This window comes from Tiliqua scincoides, chromosome 9, assembly GCF_035046505.1.
Source record: "Tiliqua scincoides isolate rTilSci1 chromosome 9, rTilSci1.hap2, whole genome shotgun sequence".
Taxonomy (NCBI): Eukaryota; Metazoa; Chordata; class Lepidosauria; order Squamata; family Scincidae; genus Tiliqua; species Tiliqua scincoides.
Genome location: NC_089829.1, coordinates 45,820,344 through 45,830,847, shown reverse-complemented (window position 1 = coordinate 45,830,847; position 10,504 = coordinate 45,820,344). Strand labels below are relative to the sequence as shown.

The 10,504-nt window shown below is 46.7% G+C and overlaps 1 protein-coding gene across 1 annotated transcript in view; it reads right to left on the bottom strand.

Moving 5' to 3' along the window:
• LOC136659923 (C-signal-like) overlaps positions 1–4,462 on the bottom strand; it is a 9,261-nt gene extending 4,799 nt beyond the window's left edge. The window contains exons 1-4 of the mRNA XM_066636798.1: positions 4,316–4,462; positions 3,465–3,516; positions 1,526–1,713; positions 408–566 (exon numbers count right to left, since the gene is read on the bottom strand). Of these exons, the coding sequence (XP_066492895.1) occupies positions 408–566; positions 1,526–1,713; positions 3,465–3,516; positions 4,316–4,462 (546 nt within the window). The remainder of the gene's footprint in view (positions 1–407; positions 567–1,525; positions 1,714–3,464; positions 3,517–4,315) is intronic.
• Between the last annotated feature and the right edge of the window lie 6,042 nt (positions 4,463–10,504).

The window sequence follows — 10,504 nt, the reverse complement described above, 5'->3', positions numbered from 1 at the left end:
TATGGCCTGATCCAGTGGGGCTGTTCTTATGTTCTTAAACTACAATTCCCAGAAAGCCTTGCAGGTCTCTTGTTATCTGGTGTGCTCCCTGGGGCATTTGGTGGGCCGCTGTGAGATACAGGAAGCTGGACTAGATGGGCCTGTGGCCTGATCCAGTGGAGCTGTTCTTATGTTCTTAAAGGAATGGCAGTGGTGGCAGCAACAATGGCTTGCAATGTTTCTGATTTTTCCCCCACTCTTGGAGAGTGCCTCAAAGGATTTGGGGCATTTGGTGGGCCGCTGTGAGATATAGGAAGCTGGACTAGATGGGCCTATGGCCTGATCCAGTGGGGCTGTTCTTATGTTTCTTATATATTATATAATGAAAGGCCAATCTGTCATCCTTTGCACTCCTGGTAGGTCCATACCTTGCTGCAGCGGTAAGAGACTACCTGTCCAAGGTGCCACCCATAGAGATTTCCGATGGAGCCTCCGTTACTGGATACATTGACGATGGCTGCTTTGCTACAGCTCATCCCTTTCTGGGGACTTTCCTGAGATGCTTTCTTCAGTAAGGGCAGGAAGACCTGGAAAAGGAGAAGAAACAATTCAAGTCTATTGTGTGATCTGTGAGAGGCTGGGAAGCTGGGCATCTGTTCACCACCAGCGTAAGGCCACAGTATAACCTAGCAGCTCTTCTTCAGTGGCAGGCCAGAGTCCTGTTGTGGCTTATTTGCTTGGCAGCTACTTGTATTCCCAGTCCAGCAGGTGCAGCTCCCTCTCTCTTGGTTCACCTCCATAACCAGGAATGCCTGTAATGCAGCTGTTAAAGCCACAGTATCTTTGTCGGGACAAAGACAAACCTCATATCATCACCAGGGCAGCTCTTTCTCAACCCACCTGCTTTATGAATGTGAACAGCTCTGTGATATGATGAGATATTTAATTTAGGCCCAAATCCTAACCAACTTTCCAGCACTGGCATAGCGCTGCCAATGGGACATGTGCTGCATCCTGCAGTTGGGTGGCACTCACAGAGGCCTCCTCAGAGTAAGGGAATGTTTGTCCCCTTACCTCACAGCTGCACTGCCCTTATGTCAGTGCTGGAAAGTGGGTTCAGATTGTGCCCTTAATTAATTTTAATTACATTATTTTTATACTGCCTTTCTCGTAGACTTGTGTCTCGTAGACTCAAGGAGGTTTACATGGACATTTTTCAAGCAGGGTTTTTACAAGTGTTATTCTATAGAGAAATTCAGAAGATCCTCCATTTCTCCAGATGTTTCCCTTCATGGTGAAATCATCGTCTTGGCGGCTCAGCTTTTGTGCTTTCCAAGCTTCCACAGGCAGCTGCAAAACAGGTCTCAGGCTGGTTCTCAGGTTGCTCCCCGTTGCTCAACTCCTCCACACTCCTTCATCTCTAGTGGCTTCCAGTCACCCATCCAAGGCAAGACCCAAGATGATCCTGCTTAGCTTTTTCTGACAACAGCTCCACCTCCAGACCACACCTCCTGGTGGCAAAGCAGGGGCCACCGGACACCCTTACCTGGCTCACGATCATGGGTCCTGTCACATTGGTCTGGTAAACCTCAGCCATGTCCTTGGGTGTCTCGGTTTCCAGAGTGCTTTGCTTTAGAATCCCAGCATTGTTGATCAGCAGATTCAACCCAACTCCTTTCAGCTGCTTTGTGATTTGGGCTGCAGCAGCCTTGACACTGGATAGTTCAGAAGTGTCTATAACAGCAAAAAAAAAGATGCTCATGGTAATTAAAACAGCCCATCTCCAGTCAGGATCCAACCCTGCCAGGCACCACTCTGCAATGTTGCCTCTTTAAGTATGTGCTTTCATTGCACAAAGTGCCAAGGGCTAAGGATCACATTACGTTTTTTAATGCACACACATAAAATAGTTTACACATACCAATTAGAAGTGTACACATAGACAAGTGGATGTTTGCAAACTCAAGTAGTAGTATACCAGTATGTTAAAGTATGCGCTGTGAGTTCCTTTGTGTGTACACATAGCGGCAAACACTTCTGTTGCTTTATATTGTGTAAAATAGCCCTGATTACACACTTCCCAAGCTTTGTGAGAAGTAGCCTTATTATCCTTCCATGAATGTGTGTGGGCACTGGATGTATCAATCAGCGTCTCCATGAGAAGGTCTTTCTGAGGCTGTCAGTACTGCAGGAGATGGCAAACAAAAACCCAGGTCTGAAGAAGTATTGTGAAGAAATACACAGTGCAATTCTATCTTGTGCGGGAACAGGCAGGCCAGGAGGCCTGCACTGTATCCAGTGCAAGATTGGGGCCAGAAGTGGCTCAGCTGGAGGCAAGAGAAACTCTTCCCTTTACTCCCAGGTAATCCACCATGACCCCGATGGATCTCCTTGGACTTGTGCCACCTCAGGAGGTGGTGCAAGTCAGAGGAGAAAGAGTAGCTTCGAGCTCGAAGCAGCTTGCGCTCTGTGCTGCTTGGGGAATGGGGTTGGGGATCTGGCATAACTACCAGCTCACAGCCCTGCTCCCCACCTGCCCACCCCCTGGAATGCCCTCTACCCTCCCTTCCTCCCCCCAGAACGCCTGCCCCCCATCTCCTCCCTACTTCCTCTCCACCCTCTCCAGACCACTGTGTTGTCTGAGCTCAGTCGATGCAACCCTCCCTACCCAGGTCGGTGTGTAGGCTGGATGCAGCCTCTGTGGGCCGGCGCGCGTCCCTGCGCTGGCCCAGTAAACTCCCGAGGAGGCACAAATGTGTTTTATGGCACGTTTGTGACCCTCCTGGGCCGGCGCAAGGGACTTGTGCCAAGCTAACATATAGTTAGGATAGCACCCGCAGTGACATTTTATACAAATATGAATGACTTAAACAGAAGGCTATATCATCTGGTGTGTTTTTCTGTTTCTCTCTCTCTCTTTCTGCTTTTCTTCATCTTTCCTTTTTGCGCGCTCTCTCTCTCTCTCTCTCTCTCTCTCTCTCTGCTTCCCTTTTTCTCAATTCAAGTTTCCTACTTATTTATTTTTTTGTTGTGTGTGTGAATAAAAGTGGCATATGGAAAAGACTTGTAAAAAGATCTGTTCGTAATTGTGAGGAATTTTTACTGTGGATTTGAAATGATAAGAACTGTGTTGAAGATGAAAAGAGGCTGGGGTATTATTAATTAGGGATGGGTAAACATCTGTGATAAAGTCTAAAACTTATTGGTTAACAAGCATGTACCAGGATGAATATGATATAAATGGAGAAAATGTATTTGCACAGTCACAAAAGTCTATTTTGTCGTCGTCGTCCCCAACTCTATCATTGCTTGAAAAAATAAGACAACCATGCAATGGAAGCACGATCTGCACAAAGAACATGTGGATGGAACATAAGAAGTCAGGACCAATGACACGTGAAATATGCTAAATGATGTTTTGGAATAGCCATGAATCTCAGTTCCGGTCTCCATCAATTTAGGAAAAGGGAATTTGATGTACATACCCAGCGGGGTGATCACAACTCCCCGGTGCTTGGCTGCCAAATTCTTCAACTCCTGAAAGATACCCCAAATCAGAAAATCTGCAATGCAGCAACAGCAAGTTCTAGAAATTGGGTTCTTTGAGATGGGATAGGACAGGGAAACAGGAGGGAATTACTGATAAGTACCAAACATGCCTTTGGACATTACATCTGAGAACAGCCCTGCTCTAAGTGAGGAATCTAGGGGAGCATTCATGGTCATTCAATTATATTTCATATAGAAGCAAATCAATGGAGGGCCATCTTCAACCCGCTCCCTGATATTGTCATTAACCCAGATAAAAAACCCAGTCATCATCCTTTGAAGTGTATTCTCACAACAAATAAAGAATATTAAATCCTCAACACGGTCTAAGGGTGTTTTCTCCCCCCCCCCACTCTTTCCATATATTTCTATAAGGATGAACAATGCAATTCTATACATATTTACCCATAAGTAGCAGTGCAATCCTATGCTTGTCTATTCAGAAATAAGCCTCATTGAGTTTAATGAAGCGTATGCCCAGGTAATTGTGAATAGGATTGCTGCCTTCCTACATTCAGTAGGATTTACTGCTTCATGATATCCATGAAACTGTTATGGGTTTCACAATATTTAATCTTGGTCATTCTCATGCTTTTTAACCCCATAAAGATCCCCACTGCTTCCTTCAGATCCCTACCAATTTCAGTAAAGCAGCACTCCCAATGACTATTGTCAGTGTCTCCATCGGGTTTGTTTTTAGACTGTGAGCAGCTTTGAGAGAAGAAATCATCTTCTCTTTCTTTAGGTACCTACCCTGCCATACTGCTAATTCTACCTGCAGTCTCACCTTGGCACGTGGTCCCTCTGGGTCCCGGCAGGTGGCAAAGATCCATTCTGGCCGGTTGCTTTTCCCAACCAGCTGCCTGACCAGCTCCAAGCCAATGCCCCGGTTGGATCCAGTCACCAGGACACAGCGTGGATTCAGCATTGCCATCTCCCTGCTTGGCCCAGACCTGACTACTAAGGCTTTGAAACTTAAAGCCCCCCCCCCTCACGACTCCTCCCTCCAGGCTTACATCAACAGCTTTTCTGAACCAGTTCAGATTATGACTTTGGCAACAGTGTAGCATCACACAGCTTTTTCCTAGCCAGCTGGCTGACCAGTTTCAAGCTGATACTTTCCTTTCACCCCAAGGCTGTGGGGAACCCAGTGCTGCCGTCTCTCTCTCCTGCCTGTTCCTGGTTTTTGTATTGGCAACCTTCAGTCTCGAAAGACTATGGTATCGCGCTCTGAAAGGTGGTTCTGGCACAGCGTCTAGTGTGGCTGAAAAGGCCAATCCGGGACAATCCCTTCCACACCGGGAGCAAGTGCAGTCTGTCCCTGGTCTGTCTCCCTGGCTATGGGCCTTCCTTCTTTGCCTCTTAGCCTCAGACTGTTGGCAAAGTGTCTCTTCAAACTGGGAAAGGCCATGCTGCACAGCCTGCCTCCAAGCGGGCCGCTCAGAGGCCAGGGTTTCCCACTTGTTGAGGTCCATCGCTAAGGCCTTCAGATCCCTCTTGCGGATGTCCTTGTATCGCAGCTGTGGTCTACCTGTAGGGCGCTTTCCTTGCACGAGTTCTCCATAGAGGAGATCCTTTGGGATCCGGCCATCATCCATTCTCATGACATGACCAAGCCAATGCAGGCGTCTCTGTTTCAGCAGTGAATACATGCTAGGGATTCCAACACGTTCCAGGACTGTGTTGTTTGGAACTTTGTCCTGCCAGGTGATGCCGAGTAGCGTCGGAGGCAGCGCATGTGGAAAGCGCTCAGTTTCCTCTCCTGTTATGAGCGAAGAGTCCATGACTCGCTGCAGTACAGAAGTGTACTCAGGACGCAAGCTCTGTAGACCTGGATCTTGGTATGTTCCGTCAGCTTCTTGTTGGACCAGACTCTCTTTGTGAGTCTGGAAAACGTGGTAGCTGCTTTACCGATGCGCTTGTTTAGCTCGGTATCGAGAGAAAGAGTGTCGGAGATCGTTGAGCCAAGGTACACAAAGTCATGGACAACCTCCAGTTCATGCTCAGAGATTGTAATGCAGGGAGGTGAGTCCACATCCTGAACCATGACCTGTGTTTTCTTCAGGCTGATTGTCAGTCCAAAATCTTTGCAGGCCTTGCTAAAACGATCCATGAGCTGCTGGAGATCTTTGGCAGAGTGGGTAGTGACAGCTGCATCGTCGGCAAAGAGGAAGTCAAGCAGACATTTCAGCGCAGCCCAAACCCAGTTCTAACTGAATCCCCAAGTCCTCTCTCCAGGTTTGGATAAACTGCTCAGCTCCGTTCTGCTTGGAGGCGAGAGCTGTGCTTTGAAGCCCCATTGCACGCTGAATGCTATTTACATCAAATGCATTTTTATGCAGTTATACACTGAGGGCACAATCCTAACCAGGTCTACTCAGAAGTAAGCCCTATTTTGTTCAATGGGGCTTACTCTCAGGAAAGTGTGGTTAGGATTGCAGCATGAGCTATTAAACAGCAGTCTGAACAGGTGAGGAGTTGGAGGAACAGTTTCTAAGCAGGAAAGTGACCTTTCATCTGCCACTCCCCCTTCTCATAGTATCAGATATCTGTATCAGTGTTCACCTTTACAATTGTTTACCCAAGTGCATTGTTGATAATTTCAATTGTTTTTCTATGCTTGCAGGTGTTGTGGCATGTATTTGGGTGAACACAGGGTAGGGATAAGGTTATTGGATTATTATTCTTTTAAGAACAGCACCTTTCTTTGCAGACATTTTCTCTGATTTCTCTGTGTTGCTGTTCCCACAGAGCTCAACTGGTGCTTATCCTCTTATACCCTGTTCTGTTGCATTGCTAGATTAACGTTTCTGACAAGGTGCATGCTGGGACACCAAGGAAGAGAGAACCTTTTAAACCAGGGGTGTCCAAAGTTTTTGGCAGGAGGGCCACATCATCTCTCTGACACCGAGTCAGGGGCCGAATTAATTTACATTTCAAATTTCAATAAATTTACATAAATGTATATATTAAAGATGAACTTATATGAATGAATGAAGGTCTTGCAATAGCTCAAGGCCTATAAAAGGCCTTGCACAAAGCAAGGCTGGCCTTTCCTTTGCTGCCGCTACTGCATCACAGACGTGAAACAGCTAGCAGTGGAGGGAGCCCTCATCCCACAGCTCACGTAAGAGGTCAAAAAGCCGCCGTCACACTGAGAGCAGTTGCATCGGGCCAGTGTGGGCTCCAACAAATCTCCGGAAGGCCAGAGGCTCATTGGAGACTGGGGGCTCCCTGAGGGCCACATAGAGAGGCCTTGAGGGCCGCAAGTGGCCTCAGGGCCGGGGTTTGGGCACCCCTGTTTTAAACTAAGAAAGGTGTTCTTGGTGAGCTTTGGGAACTCCATACAAAGCCAGGGTCTTCTCTTATCCATTTTTCCCAAAAAACTAGTTTTGGTAACAGAGTTACATGTAATCATTCACATCTTTCATAGAAAGAGGGATATTAATGATTAAAATTATGACTGGCCATCTCAGGGTCAAGAAGGAAAACCTCTCCAAGACCCCCCATGGTCTGCCTGTATGTATGCATTGTGGGAAGCTGACCACTGCTGGTGCCAAATTTCTGGGGAGCCTGGGGCAAGTTATGCCCTGGTCCTCCCACTGCATTTCCTGTCAGCTCCCCTATGGTGCATGAGGCACTACCATGGCATGGCCACCAATAGGGAAGGCTCACAGTCAGCATGGTCAGGTGGGACCTTGGAAGGACACGAGTTCTTGGCCAGCGCCCAACCAGGTCAACCTCTGACACTATCCCCAAAGCTTGCTTATCTACCTATCTACCTATCTACCTATCTATCTATCTATCACATTTTTATGCCAACCTTCCTCCAAGGAATTCAGGTCAGTATACATGGTTCCTCTCCCCCTATACATGGTTCCTCTCCTCTCCTCTCTCCCTCACAACAACCCTGTTTGGTAGGGGAGGCTGAGAGACAGTAACTGACCCAAGGTCACCCAGGAAGCTTCTTGGCTGAGCAAATTTGAATCTGGATCTTTGTCTAAGCCAACTCCTGAACCACTATACCATCCTGGCTCATACAGTTTATTAGAAGTCAGTACTATGTTGCAGTGCTATGAAGTTATTAAGTGTGTATAGTTTTATTTAGGTTTGGAATTTTTTACTGTTAAGTTGACATAGAATTAGCAGATAGTTTGAGTGTGCTGCAATCATTTATGGCACCTTTTATGGTTGATTAGATAAAGAAGCACCTTTCTGAGGATAATTTTATGCCTGTCTAAAATATTAGGGTTCTGGCATAAGGACATTCAAAAGAGTCAAAATGAGAGGGAAACTGTTTGGTTCTGGAGAGACTCTAGGTGTGTAACTTACAGTACAATCCTGTGCATATCACTGTGTTCAACAGGGCTTTCTCCCAAGAAAGCATGCACAGGATTGCAGCTAAATACCTTAAAGGTGAGCTGATTTCCTGAGCAGAAGTTATGGACCAGATGCCTGTTCAGACTGGATGGTTTGCAGTTTTTTCTCAACTAAGCAAGCTGACATTGGCACAGACAAGGCTGTCTGAGTGGAGAACACAGATAACAGTTTCTTCTGGAACAACAGGACTGCTACAAAGGTGACCTTTGGTTTCATGAGAACAGGCAGCAGAGAATGTGGTGGTCCAGTTTTGCAGATTAGACACCCAGAGAAAGCCAAGCAAAGTGGATACTTTTGAAAAGACACTGAAAGCAAAGAGGCAAATTGAAAGCAAATTGTGTCCAAAAAGAGCTGTGTGCTCTAACTGGTCAACACAACTGCATGATTTGGAATTATCAGACTCTGAATATGGGAAGAAGACCCACAAATACAGAATGGAATAAGAGAAACGATTTCTCTCTCTCCCATTTTGTGTGAATTCTAGTTTTTAAGCTTGGTGCTTCCCTTGTCCCTCTGAGACCACAGAAACACTTATTTGACTTTTTAATAAATCACTTGTGAATTTATTTTATTCATAGCCTTTTCCTTTTCTTGCTTTTGCAGTGACAGGTTTTTCTTTCCTACAAGAACATTTTTTCTCATCAAGTTAATCCACAATCTTTCTGTTTAGAGAATCCTTCTCCACCTTTCTTCACCAACCTTGTTGTTGGCAACCTTCAGTCTCGAAAGACTATAGTATCGCGCTCTGCAAGGTGGCTCTGGAACAGCATCTAGTGTGGCTGAAAAGGCCAATTCGGGAGTGACAATCCCTTCCACACTGGGAGCAAGTGCAGTCTGTCCCTGGTCTGTCTCCCTGGCTATGGGCCTTCCTTCTTTGCCTCTTTGCCTCAGTCTGTTGGCCAAGTGTCTCTTCAAACTGGGAAAGGCCATGCTGCACAGCCTGCCTCCAAGCCGGCCGCTCAGAGGCCAGGGTTTCCCACCTGTTGAGGTCCACTCCTAAGGCCTTCAGATCCCTCTTGCAGATGTCCTTGTATCACAGCTGTGGTCTACCTGTAGGGCACTTTCCTTGCACGAGTTCTCCATAGAGGAGATCCTTTGGGATCCAACCATCGCCCATTCTCACGACATGACCGAGCCAACACAGGCGTCTCTGTTTCAGCAGTGCATACATGCTAGGGATTCCAGCACGTTCCAGGACTGTTTCACCAACCAATCTTGAGAGATTCCAACAAGTGTAGTAGCTGTGAACTTGACTATTTCACTTTAACTTAGTGGGGATGGCTTAATGGTTGACTGTGCAATCCTATACCCATTTAGAAGTACTGTACATTTTACTGTGTTAAATAGGATTTACTCTCTGGTAAATGTGTATAGGATTGCAGCCTCATTGGGTTAAATTAGCAATCTGCTAATGCAGTCCTGCGTACAGTATTGCTCAGGACCAAATCTCATTGCACTAAGTGCAGTTTGTTTTCAGGGCGGATCTGTTCTGAGATTGCAGCCTGAAACTAATCTAACAGCCTTTTGACTAAGTAGTATTGGCAACCTTGGCAACCTTCAGTCTAGAAAGACTATGGTATCGCGCTCTGAAAGGTGGTTCTGGCACAGCGTCTAGTGTGGCTGAAAAGGCCAATCCGGGAGTGACAATACCTTCCACACCGGGAGCAAGTGCAGTCTGTCCCTGGTCTGTCTCCCTGGCTATGGGCCTTCCTTCTTTGCCTCTTAGCCTCAGACTGTTGGCAAAGTGTCTCTTCAAACTGGGAAAGGCCATGCTGCACAGCCTGCCTCCAAGCGGGCCGCTCAGAGGCCAGGGTTTCCCACTTGTTGAGGTCCATCCCTAAGGCCTTCAGATCCCTCTTGCAGATGTCCTTGTATCGCAGCTGTGGTCTACCTGTAGGGCGCTTTCCTTGCACGAGTTCTCCATAGAGGAGATCCTTTGGGATCCGGCCATCATCCATTCTCACGACATGACCAAGCCAACGCAGGCGTCTCTGTTTCAGCAGTGAATACATGCTAGGGATTCCAGCACGTTCCAGGACTGTGTTGTTTGGAACTTTGTCCTAAGTACTTTGTCGGTACTTTGACTAAGTACAGGGGAAAAAAGAGTTTTGGTGGAGTTTGCTAAATACTGTAATTTACATGTGTAGGGTTTCCAGATACAAACTGGCCTTTACCTTTAACCATGAAGAGGGAATTTGGGCAGGTGCAGCTTTTTAAACCCTTCCATGAGCTGCATCTGCCCAAATTCCCTCTTCTATACTGGGGTGAGCAAACTTCCAACTTTAGGGATCCTGTACCTTTACCAATTGTATAGAAGACGGAATGTCAGCAGGTGCAGTTTGTCATCTCACAGATGACAAGCTGTTCCTGCTGAAATTCTTTCTCCTACACAATTGGTAAAGGTCCAGGATCCCTGAAGCTAAAAGTTTGCCCATGTTGTTGGCATCCTTCAGTCTTGGAAGACTATGGTACCACGCTCAGAATTGTGGTTCTGGAACAGAGTGTCCTCTCCAGTGCGCAAAGCCTGGGTAAAGTAAATATGGAGGATAGACTGTTTCCCCATGCAGCAAATCCCCCCTCTCCACGTCGCTGAAAT